This window comes from Porites lutea, chromosome 4, assembly GCF_958299795.1.
Source record: "Porites lutea chromosome 4, jaPorLute2.1, whole genome shotgun sequence".
Classification (NCBI taxonomy): Eukaryota; Metazoa; Cnidaria; class Anthozoa; order Scleractinia; family Poritidae; genus Porites; species Porites lutea.
Genome location: NC_133204.1, coordinates 2,848,252 through 2,861,039, shown reverse-complemented (window position 1 = coordinate 2,861,039; position 12,788 = coordinate 2,848,252). Strand labels below are relative to the sequence as shown.

At 37.4% G+C, this 12,788-nt stretch overlaps 1 protein-coding gene across 3 annotated transcripts in view; it reads left to right on the top strand.

Annotated features, from left to right (window-relative positions):
• The first annotated feature begins 2,334 nt into the window (after window positions 1-2,334).
• Window positions 2,335-12,788, top strand: part of LOC140935255 (ras-related protein Rab-27A-like) — a 22,628-nt gene continuing 12,174 nt past the window's right edge. The window contains exons 1-3 of one of the 3 annotated variants that reach the window (XM_073384800.1): window positions 2,335-2,587; window positions 11,358-11,446; window positions 11,853-11,998. In XM_073384800.1, coding sequence (XP_073240901.1) covers window positions 2,426-2,587; window positions 11,358-11,446; window positions 11,853-11,998 — 397 coding nt within the window. In that variant the 5' untranslated portion in view covers window positions 2,335-2,425. Of the gene's footprint in view, window positions 2,588-8,187; window positions 8,366-8,723; window positions 8,743-11,357; window positions 11,447-11,852; window positions 11,999-12,788 lie in introns of those variants that run through there. The other 2 variants (XM_073384801.1, XM_073384802.1) reach the window with 2 other exon arrangements.

Genomic DNA, 12,788 nt, shown 5'->3' with positions numbered 1-12,788 from the left:
GAAATATTTTGCAACCCTCAAAGAGAAATTTCGTATCTCTGCGCAGCCATATAATATCTTCTATACCTACTGACATGGAAAAAATGTCACTTGTTGTTACGCTGCATTCACTTCACTGCATTTTGAATTTGATGTGTACAGTAATATCCTCACATGACCAATGTGATGAACAGACTAGGCTAGACTTGCCTCAAGCTGACGTCTCGAGTTTCACAGCAAAATTGCAGTAGAACAAGCAGGGTGAGATTTTTTAGGCTTTGAAGCAGCTGAGTGAGCAATAAGACACAAGAGGTCCTGCGGATGTTAAAAAAATGACAAAGGAAAGGCTAAGATTTTTCATCTTAATTCAATTTTAGAGCAAAAAGAGGAGAATTGTGATGCCAAGTAACCATTTTAGCAAAACTTCTGGATCACAACAATATTGAGAGCTTAAGCAACGATGGCAGCGATGGCAACAAGAATGGCAAAAACGCATTGGGTTAGGTTGGCAAAACAACAACTTTGCACCTGCATCACACTTTTTTGTACTTTTTTTTCCCGTTGTTTCATGACTGTGCTGAGACTGCGGCATGAAACTTCCTAATTTTATGTGCCCACTTCTTGGACTACATGAACATAGCACAAAAATTTTCTTTTTCTATACTTACTAGATACTTTCGGATAATTTCAACCACAGAAAATTTTGCCAACATTTCACAGATTAAATGAAATTGAATAAGATCTATGAAGTTTGAAACAAAGCAAATTCACTTTTAAAGTGATGTTTTCAGTTTTTTGTCATCCAGAAACTTTGCTACCAGGCAATGTGACGTAACAACTTTTCCACTCTATTAGTCAGCATTGAAGTGAAATGGCTTGTAATGCAAAAACTTTGGTATAAAACTACCACAAAGTTTTGGACTAGAACAGATGACAAGCAGCAAGATCAATAAATACAGCTGTTTTTCCAGTCTAGACATAAAATAGTGTCACTGTAGCTAAAAATCCACTAATACATCGTTTGGTGATGTTTCTAATGGTGATGTTTCTTTTGTCAACCTTCTTGTGAAATTATGCCTAAAAGAAATGAAATAATATGGATTTTTTACTCTGAAGAAACTTGATAAGGTGGAAGCATTCCTAACAGACACTCTTGTAAGGGGACAGCTCTACATATGGCCACTTTCACAAATGCCCGTTTTTCTCGACCCCCATACAAACTCTGTCTTTTTACATTCCCTTAATTGGCCAGCTTCAATTATGAACACCTTTTTTGTGCCCCGAGGGTGTCACTCAAGAGAGCTTCCACTGTAACAGTTAATACATGATTAAAATTTGGTAATGAGAAATTGATTTAGAGCTCATAGTTGTGAGGAAAATTTACATTAAGGGAGTTGAACAAACCAAGGATTTAATGGCTTGGTAAGGTGTCTAAAGAAGAGGCAAATCTGTGCAAGTAGGGTTTGTACAGGTCATGGAAAACCTGGAAAGTCCTGAAATTTAAGAATTTCATTATCCAGGCCTGTTAAATCATGGAATTTGATTGTAGGACCTTAAAGGTCGTGCAAAATTAAGGTTATATTTGTTAGATTGTTACTGCAGATGTCAAAGCAAGATGAAAGTGAATAAGATAGAGACAAGTAATTTAAAAATGGCACCCATTTTGGTGGACACTAATGTTTGTTTCGGTTGAATTGAGTATGTTAAAAAGTGCTCTAAAACAAAAAAAAGTTTTGAAAATATTTGAAAGTGACAGCTTAGCCTAAGTTCATGAAAACCTTGGAAAGGTCACTGAAAATGTCACAGAAAGTCATGGAATTTGAAGAGCTTAAAAGAGTATACAAACCCTTTACGAGAGATCAGACAAGAAGTGAGTGTAATGGCAGGTAAAAGCTCCTTCTCTTAAAAAATAAATATATATATTAGTAAGTTCCTGAAATGGTTTTTATCTTTTTTTTAGCAAAAATATTTTCACTCTGGCTGCCAATGGCCTCTTCCCTTTTCACTTGATATGATCATTGATTCCTGCATTGCTTTCTCCTTCTAACTTATCTAAGAACCAGTTTAGATGTGAAGAACCTTATGCTAATAAGCAAAGAAGAAAAAGATATTTTTAGGAAATAAAACCGAATGCTCTACTTTTTCGTACATAAGATGTACAAAAAATAACTGCCACTCTAAGGTGCTTTTTCTAATTAATGTTCTGCTTAGAGTTGGGAGCCCTCAACACTATATTTATACACGTGCTAATATTGAAATGAGACTATTCTGAAAGTCACTTTCTATGTTTAGTAGTTAAATACTATGATGTCATTTTGCCCGGCCAAGAAATCTTGGCACTGATGCTTAGCAATTTTAAGATGTGTATTTTTGCAAAGGGGACCTCAAATTGCTTCTGTCAACCTTTTTAATGATTTAAAACGAAAGAAAAAAAGCTTGATATGCAATGTCTGAAGAAAAGGATCAAGACAGAGAGTATTTGATCAAATTTTTAGCGCTTGGAGACTCGGGAGTAGGAAAAACAAGTCTCTTATATCAGTACACAGATGGACAATTTAACCCGCGGTTTGTACCCACGATAGGGATCGACTTCAGGGAAAAAAGAGCGGTAAGCCACATTAGACGTTAATAGTTCACCGAGAGATTTAACACCATATTTTGCCAGAGGAAACTTTGGAAAAGAGTTTGACGCGAATCAGATTCCCCTTGCGTCAAATGATTCTTATATGCAAAAATTTAAATTTATATTTTCTGTGGCTTCGAGGGTTTTTTTTAAATAGCTCTTTTTTATCTTTGGCTTTTCTTGTCGTTTATATTCGCAACGACGAATAGCGCATTCTATTTGTAAGAAGTGTTAAACCTGTTTATTTAATAGACACAATGGTGGTTGTTTTGATCACTATCTCAACTATGTTGCGAAGATGTAAGTGTGCCGTTTTCTTTTTGAGAACGTCGCTTCATGATGGAAGTCACTAAGTACCTCTCTCACACAACTAATTTATTTTCTTGAAAAACAATCATTGACTTTGCGATATCGGTGGTTGTGTTCATTTTTGAGCGAAAGGATACCCATCATGAATTAAAGAGCAAATTTTGGACTCTTTGGCAGGTACCTGCTTTAAAACGGTGAGAAAACGCGACAAGCAAGGCAATGTTTCATTGAGGCTCCAAAATAGGCGGGACCGACTCTGTTGAATGTTTTATAGATGAGGGTAGTTAAGTAGTTACCAAAGCAATTAGCATGCAAGCGATAAATAAAACCTTCACTGGATTTCCTAGGTTTCTCTAAGGGCCTGTTCACATGAACCGCTGGTTAACCGGGCTGGCCGGTTACCGGGACCAATCTCGCCTTGGATTCATATGAGAAATGTCAGCCTGGTTTCCGAGATGAAGAAAAGGTCGACGATTCGGGGGACGAACTCGAGAAAGAAAGCACACAACTGGCCGAAACACACAAATTATAACTTTTGCGCCCATCATAGCTTTGGCAACTCTTAGAGTTGGATGCTTATGATGTGAAAAATACAGCAGGCAATGCAAGACGATGCCATCCGGGCCGCCAGAGTTTATCCCGCTTTCATCCGGTAACCGGGCTGAAGTGTTCATATGGCGAAATTTCCAGCCTGCTTACTGAAGACCTCGGTTGGAAAAACCGAGATCTCGGGAACCGAGCCAACCCACCCTCTCATATAAAGATATCATCAAAAATTTTACAAAGCAACTCAGGTAAGGCTCGGAAACCGGGCTCATGTGAAGAAGCCCTAATATATGGCTTACAAAACCAGGCTCATCTTCCGCAGAAAAGACATTGTACATTGTACCAGTTCCGAGTTCTAACTGTTTGCTGCCTTCAGGCCGTGTTGTTACCGTGGTCTTAAAATAACGAAACCAAAAAATATTTTCAGTGCTATTTTCAGCCTTAGGGATCCATTTACAGAAATACATTATTTTTCCACAAAGATATACTTAACTAGTAGGGAAATTCTTTACGTAGTTACTACTCATATATGAAACTAAAATGTTTAGCATCTATCAGTTCCATCGATCTTGAATTATTCCAAAAAAGCATCATACGTTACTGGCTTATGGCTTCCAGTCATCTGTCCAGTGCCAAGAAAAAAACCTATGACTTTGAAATTTAAAAACATTTAGGAGATGCACGGGTTCCCATGAATTTTCACGGAGTCCAAAAAATGTTACTGATGGTTTTCCATGACCGCTGGGACGGAACCGAAAAATTGTTTTCCATGCTGGGAATTGAAACCTAGGGCTTGTGCCTAGGAACAATGAGCCTTGCTTGGTTAAAAGAGCATTTTTAATGCGAAAACACTTCGAAAAAGGTAGACGATATTCTTTCTTTATTGTATACCGAGGGTCCCAATGGGGTGGTGGCTTTTACGGTTATCGGCTAAAATTTTGGCTCTTTTACTGCTATCGGTTAATTTTTTTCAGTTACGGTTAACAAAAAGGTTAAAGATTAACTTCTTTTGTTTCAAAAAGTTAAATATTAATTAACCTGTATTTTTTGTATCTTTAAAGCAAAATAAAGGTCTTATGATCATCTCGGGATGAAATAAGCTATTCTTTTGAAAAATTTTAACATTTGATAGATTATAATTTTATAAAGTATTCCACTTGTAATATTATTTTACACATAGAAATGTCAATAATCAATTTAAAAATAATCTTTGTGAAAAAGCAAAGCAGACACGCGAACGCCCAACTGAAGGTCGGGGCGCGACATTCATTACAACAGAAATGGCCGTTTTCACACTAGAGACGGATTATTCGTGTGAGACGGGTTATCCGTTTGATGATTCGCGTCGGATAGGAATACGTCTTAATTTGAAAATGCAATAGTTTGAGTTTTGAATGAACAAGCCACCTGACTTTATCCGTCAAATTCGACGGACAGTTTGAAGATGGATTATCCGTTCCAGATAGCCTGTGTACGGCCGCCCACTCCCCTCAGAAAAAATCGGAGAAGAGGTGTCTGTCGGGAAGGGGGCGACTGTACACAGGCTAGTTTCGGGTCACGTGGTCCGAGCGAGTTTGCCTTGATCGAGATGACGTGGGAAGACGCGATACAGGGACATTGTAGGCATGGCAATGTCTACCGCAGTGTCAGAGAAAAACAGGGAAATGTTGTTTATCGGCAAAGTGTTTTACAAACAGTGACATCTCTGCGTACGGTGTTGTTTGACTAATGTTTCGAGGGCACTACCTCCTGAAAATCGCAAATATGAATTCCCAGCAAGAAGCCACACCTTCGCTATGGAAAAAAAATTAGTTCCCCGAGAGAGCGGCGGAAGTGGAGCCTAGGTCTTGGTCATTAAACACCTAAAAGGCGCTTCGCCTAACGTGCGTACGGAGTTACACTAGCCGGGAAATAAAAAACGCAACTATACGTGTCATAAGTGAATTTAGTACCTTCCTTTAAAGTATAGCAAATCTAGGGAACAATTCCTTTTACGGTTAACTCTTGTTTACCCTATTTACGGCTAACGGTTAAAATTTTTCAATTTTTACGGCTATCGACTAAATTTTTGGCCGTTTTAAGCCTATCGGTTAACCCCATTGAGACCCTCTATACCGTATGCACGTATCAGTTTTATCTAATTAGTAGATTTTTTTGGCAAGTTTTTCTTCAAATACTGTTTGGGTGGCTTAATAATAATAACAATCTTTTAATAGGATGCTCCATCACAAGAGTGGTTTACATAGAGGTCCTAATTACGAGATGTATATTATATAATACAATTAAAATATAAAAAGGTTAAGCTAAAATCGATATATATGAAAAAAAAAAAAAAAAAAATTCAAGCTAAAATCCAGTTACAGAAATAATTAAAACATACACACTACAAGTACTCAATTATAAAAAGCAGAAAAAAGACACTTCTTAAAAATTGGAAAACTTGCTGAGTTTCTTACAGTTCTCTCTAATTCATTAAAGTCTTTGAAACAGTGGTACCGCGAACGTTGTTTTCCCCAATTATATTTAATTTTGGGGAGCTTGATAGTATCGTTATTGCGCGTATTGTAGGAATGTATATCACTCTTTCTTACAATGTCCAAAGAATGATTAAGTTGGCCATTAATACACTTGTATGCATATATACATCGATGACATTTCCTACGTTCTTCAAGATTCAGCCATCTCAAGACAATCAATGCATCGGTGGATGAGGAGTGAGGTGATCTATCTAATATCAACTTAGCTGCTTTGTTTTGGAGAATTTGCAATTCCTTCATAAGTGAGACATTGTCCTTGTCACCCCAGACTAAATCAGCATAATCAAAAATAGGTAGCACTAAGCTATTATAAAAAAGTAACCGGGCATCATAAGGTAAATAATACTTAATCCTACGTAGAAGACCAAGGTTTTTATTAACCTTACATGAAATATACTCAATATGGTCGGACCATGTGAAAGTTGAAGACAACATAACTCCCAAATATTTAAAACTACTTACAGAATTTATATCAGTGTCAAAAATAGATAACGTGAAAGAGGAAATACCAACAAGTTTCCTATTACTGCCTATAATCATGGATTTCGTCTTAGTAAGATTTAAAGTTAACTTATTTCCATGTAACCACTGGGCAACTTTCAAGAGATCATCATTTAGTGCCTCTTCTAACAGGTGTGGCTCTTTAGCAAAGTAGTACAGGACCGTGTCATCAGCATACAAAGTCACTTCGCAATTCTTTATAACCAGCGGAAGGTCATTAATATAAACCAAGAAGAGAAGCGGTCCTAGAATGCTCCCCTGTGGTACCCCAAAGGTCATCGGGAGAGGGTCAGACACAGCATCGCTACAGGCAGTCCGCTGTTTACGATGATTCAGGTAAGACTTGAACCACTGTAGAGTGCTGGGCGAGACATTGATAGCCGACAATTTAGATAGCAAGATCGTATGGTCAACGGTATCGAATGCCTTGGTCAGATCTAGGAACACTGCACCGCACAGTTCTCCACTCTCCATATGCAATAGGACCTCATCTGCAAAACTGGTGAGAGCCGATGTTGTAGACAGTTTGGGACGGAAGCCAAATTGTTTGCTTGAAAGGAGATTATTTGAATTCAGAAAGTCATAGAATTGGGAATGGACGACTTTTTCCAGAATTTTACTCATTGTTGGCAGAATAGAAATTGGGCGATAATTTGACGCATCTCTCCTATCTCCAGTTTTGAAAAGTGCAGCCACTTTCGAGCATTTCCATATTTCAGGAAAATTTCCAGTGCGAATAGAGAGATTCAGTAACTTGGTGATCGAGGGACAAATAGCACGCGCGCCATACTTTAAAAGTCTCGCACTGATGTTGTCCAAGCCAATAGCTTTATTTGTCTTTAGAGAAAGCAGATGCTTGAGTACTGTTTTCTCATCAACTTCGTCAAGCGAGAAAGACTGTAGCATCGTGGCCGATCTGACTGGGAACATAGCAGCAGCTGATATTTTATTTGCAAGACTTCTGCCAATGGATGAGAAATAACAGTTGAGCACGGATGCAATAGAGGCTGGGGTGGTGTGTTCAACACCATCAACTACGATACATTGTGGGCTCGAGGATTTAGTCTTGCGCGAAGACACCTCATTCACCGCCTTCCAGATCTTTCCTGAATCCCCTTTAGCCTCTAAAATCAAGTCACAATAATACTTGGATTTTGCTGCCTTGACTTCACGATTGACCCTATTTCTTAACTTTCTATAGCGAGCCCAGTGAAAAGCAGAATTGGCTTCTTTTTTTCCTTTTTTATGTGGCTTAATACTCTTGTAAATACGTTGTTTTAGGTGTATGTTTTATTTTAGATCAAATGAAGGTCTTTTTTAATCTGGTTGCTAGGGCAGCGCACCCCTCTTTAATCAGGTGTAACCGATCCCAAGCGTTCAGGTGAATGGTGCGAACAGGCCATAAACTATTGTAAAGATAAAGTCACGCGGTAAAGATGAAGTAATAACTTTCTTCTACTTTTACGTCGTTCGACTGCGGCCGAGAATTTTCCAGCTGAAAACTAACTCGTTTTCCTCGAGATAGTGCCAGCTGAAATTTCCTCACCCTACCCCACCCATATCAATTTGCTAATTGCCGCCAAATTTCCACACGTACAATGAGAAGGGTAAAGTAACCAATCACAAACTACAACAGTTTCGGGCGCACCAATCAGGTGAGCCGTTAGATAAACATCAGTTTGGACCGCAAGTTTGAAGGAAAACTCCCAGACCAAACATGGCGGACGCCGATTATGACTTTCTTTTAAAGTTTTTGGCTCTCGGCGACTCCGGCGTCGGTAAAACTAGTCTTCTATATCAATATACAGATGGGACATTTAATCCGAAATTTATTTCTACGGTTGGAATTGATTTTCGGGAAAAGCGAGTGGTAAGCGATCTTTTGTTCGACTGATCGGGATGTGACAAAGAAATTCATCCAGCTCTTTGACATCAGTGGAGTAGAATTTTATTAACTATTAATATTTTTAGTTTAAGGGTGGGTATTTGTGTTTCATTGAAGTAAAATGCTTAGTGTTCCCTATAAATATAATTCAAATGATATTTAACAAGATGTTTTCTCGATTTTTATACAGTTAATCTTATATTTATGCCCTTGGGAGCTACAGAGCATAAAAACAACTCTTGTTGCACATTATATCAGCGTTAAATTTAAACTGAATATTTTGACAGTGCATTACTTTATTATAACGTGCACATTCTTGTCGAATGTCAAAGCGATTGTTGCTTTTGGCTCCTTCTATTACGGTAAGATTTGTGGTGTGTATAATTAAGCTTTCATAGTCTAAGATAATTCGAAACTTCCAGGTTTTGTTACCATTTATCTGATATTTCGCGTCCTTTAAACTCTTGCTTTCAATTAACAGCTGTTCTTACAAGAAGCGAACGTGGTAATACGAGAAAATTGTCTCTTAAATTATTGCTTGTGACAGCTTCCGTTACTATTTGCTCTTTCCCTGCTCTTTACTGTAAAAACTCCCACAAAATACTTTTGTTTTCTGTACGAAAATATATTCAGATGTCCTTTATTGATGACAGTACTGTAGGCCACAAAACAAGGCTTATGTGTTGCTGTGATCACTTTTTAATCAATCCACAATCCTTCGTAAATGTGTTTCTATACCCTGTGATGACATTTTTGCAATATACCGATATTGAAGACAAAATGGTGAGGGTTTTCCTTTGCATAGCTTCACCATTGCGTTACTTACAAAATTTAAATTGGATTCTTAAATCGCTCACGAATCAGTCTCGGTACTCCGAAATTGAAACACAAAAACGCGGAAACCAAAATGTCCCCACTAATTTTTATTTCTCTGTTGTGCAATAAGTTTTTGCTATCACACTGAGAGAGGTATCAGACAACTACGTTTTTTTGACGCTCTTTGTCAGCATAAACCTAGGGCAGAAATTCACCTGGCTGATAGGAGAGCTTTTTTGAATGGTGATCGGCTTTGCTTTAATTTGTTTCAAAACTAAAGGATCCTAAGGATATAACACCCTCATTCTTTAATTGGCTATCATAGTAACCATATAGTTTTTATTTGGGAGGGATTCATGGCCAGTTTCTAAAGCAGGTGTTTACAAGTTTATACCTAAAAAATTGAGCATGTAAATTTATTATCATTTATTGAATATTTCATAACAGTCAATATTTCCCCATTGTAATTTGCTGGAGGGTTTGTGCACAATTTATAGCCAATGATTAGTTACTCAATGTACCAGTTGTACAAAACCTTACTCATCAAAGTATGGTGATAATGATAATAATAATAATAATAATAATAATAGTAATACAATAATTTTATTCAACTTTAAAAATATGTACATAATTTACAGAAATATTTGAAGTAAGAATTAAGCACTATATAACATTAAGAATTATATAATTATTTAACGATTAATGAATGAGGCTGAGTATCTTATGAAGAATTATGGAGATCGAGGAGGGTGTTATCGGCTGAGGCGGATAACACCCTCCGAGATCTCCATAATTCTTCATATGATATGAAAACCGAATTCAATAATTGTTTTATTATTCATTCAAAATAATTCGTAGTTTAAAAATATAGCTAAAACATGCTTACATCCATCGATCCATTGACGTTAAGTTCATCTTCGATAGTGCACGTTTAGGTTGTTCAGCTCCGCAAATATTCTCCAAATAGCAAATGTCACCCTTCGAGTTGTCTTCTTGCTGTTCTTGCCATGTTTTTAGCTATTTTTTCACCTAGTTCTTACTCTTGAAATGAGTGAAATGTCCACCATTTTTGTTTCCAGAATCAAGCAACTCAACCTCGTGCCCAGGTCTTCTCGGTTAACGGTACCTTAACCTGCACGAATGCTGCATTTTTGACGTCATTTCCTCGTTAAACACAAAATTCTTCCAAATTTGTTCATCAGTAATTGGTTATGGTGAATTAAATGTGTGATTTTAGCCAATCAGAATCGGGGAAATATTTTGAATGATAATAAAAAAATATAATCACTGTGTCAATAACGATTAACAAATGCATGCCTTGTGGCTCAGATGCGATCAATAACTCTTGCAGGCGGTCCAGAGTTTTAAATTAAGTCATTACAAAAGAGAATCATCCGTCTCTGATATTAAAAAGAAACAAGTTAAAATGATAATAGTGATAATAAATAAATAAACAGCGTTAGAAGCAGTTATGGTTTAAGTGGCTTAGGATGGAGTTATATTAGAGGTGCTCGGTGCACTGCCTTCTAAGAAGAAATGTAGTTACATTATTCCCTTACAAATTCATGCTTCTTTTTTCAGGGGGTAAGATAAAATTTCGAGGTAAAAAAGGAAGTGAAAAGTTCTAAGTCACATGAGTGTTGTTGTGGTTACCTGTTGTGTCAAGATTATTGATCCATCTTGTTAAGAGATATACCTGATTCAAAAAATGTTGCTGCTTGAAAGGAATACATGTATATAAAGCATGACCAATGCTGCTTCAAGGCTTCATGGGTATGCATTTATTAGCAAAGAAAATTGAAAGTTTTTTCTGGAAAAGCATACATTATCCTGATTAACTTCAGGTTAAGTTGTTGGCTTATCACCCTCAAAAAAACTGAAACCTTTTGAGCCTGGGTGGAAATTGCAGCAATGTGAGAAACTCAATGAAAGAACCCTTTGAATTTGTAATGCTATTAACTTTTACCCTTAAATCCAGTAGGTCTCATGGTTCATGGTTTTTACTTTTCAAGCGACAAGGTTTTTTCAATCAGGTGTATATGCAAAACGTTTATCTTGTTTAGTTGGTCACTACATTTTAAATGGACAGGCTATATATGATATAGCTAGAACTTCCTCATGCTTATCTTTATTTATTTCAATTCTCCTTCACTTTGCGCAGATACACCATCCTCTGACAGCAGATGGCAGCCGTTCAACAAGAGGACAGAGAGTTCATCTTCAACTTTGGGATACTGCAGGCCAGGAAAGGTAGGAAAACAGGTCTAATCCATAACTTAACCGTAATTTAAAAACACCACATTCTTGACATTCTTCTCCTCAGTTATTAGCAGGTGCATGGAATACATCCCCAAGATAAACAACATTTTTCCCAGTCTCTTTCACGTTGTGACATTTATATTGGAGTTTTGCAGTATTTTTGGATGCCTCTGTCTTAGCTCATAATTTTGGGATCTTTGGCAGTTAATTTTGGGCTGTAGAATGCTGGAAATCACCAAAATTTTCAGGAGGGTCATGCCTCCAGACTGCCCTAGAGGACGAGGCCAGAGGCCCCTGAAAGTCACAGCCACCTACTTCTATCCTAATATGCACCTACTACCAAGAACCCTGAACTGCAGTGACCAATTTTATTTGTTGTTTGCTTTAACTGTTGCAGATTTAGGAGCTTAACCACAGCATTCTTTCGGGATGCCATGGGATTCCTTCTTGTCTTTGATCTTACACATGAGCAATCTTTCCTCAATATTAGGAACTGGTTAAATCAGCTACAGACGCATGCTTATTGTGAAAATCCTGATATAGGTATTATGTAATAGATTTTATTTTAAGTCAATAACCTTTACATATGATACACAGTTCCTTAGAATAATTATATAAAAATATTACTTTGTTACCCTTGATAACAAGTTAGCCAGCCTTTGGCATGGTGGATTATACAAGTTGTTTTTACCCCCCTCTCAAATAAGCCCCCCCTTTTTCAGGGGAAAAAAGTTAATAAACCCCCTCTCTATTAAGCACCCACCCTCCCCTCCCCTAAATATTCTTCACTAATAAATGGTAGACTGTATTAATCAATCATGACAGTAAAACTTTGTGTGGACTGATCTGGGATGGTTTATTTGCCAACCGGAAGTTCGGATTTGTTTTTGTTCTTCAGCTGCATGACCTCCAACTTCTTGTACTTGAGCTTTTCCACTTTTTATTCTAGTTCTTTATGGAGAACTGATACCATTGTCTTTTCTAAATTAAATAAGCCTCCCACCTCTATTAAGTCCCCCCTCAAATGGGTTAGAAATGAATATGCCCCCAGAGGACTTAATGGAGGATTTACGGTTTTTTTTGAAAAATGATGTGATCAACATGTCACAAGCACGGGACAAAGAAAAAATCTGATTCCCTGACAGGAATCGAACCTATGTATGACCTTCCGTACACTGGTCGGATGCTCTAACCACTGAGCTACAAAGCACTCGTGGCGAACTGGGCCATATTCAAGGTTCATGTATGACATGCATCCTGTGCACTGATAGGATCATCAATCGAAATTACCATGTTTGTGATAAGTAAAGAAAGATGGTAAATTTTAAGCTCG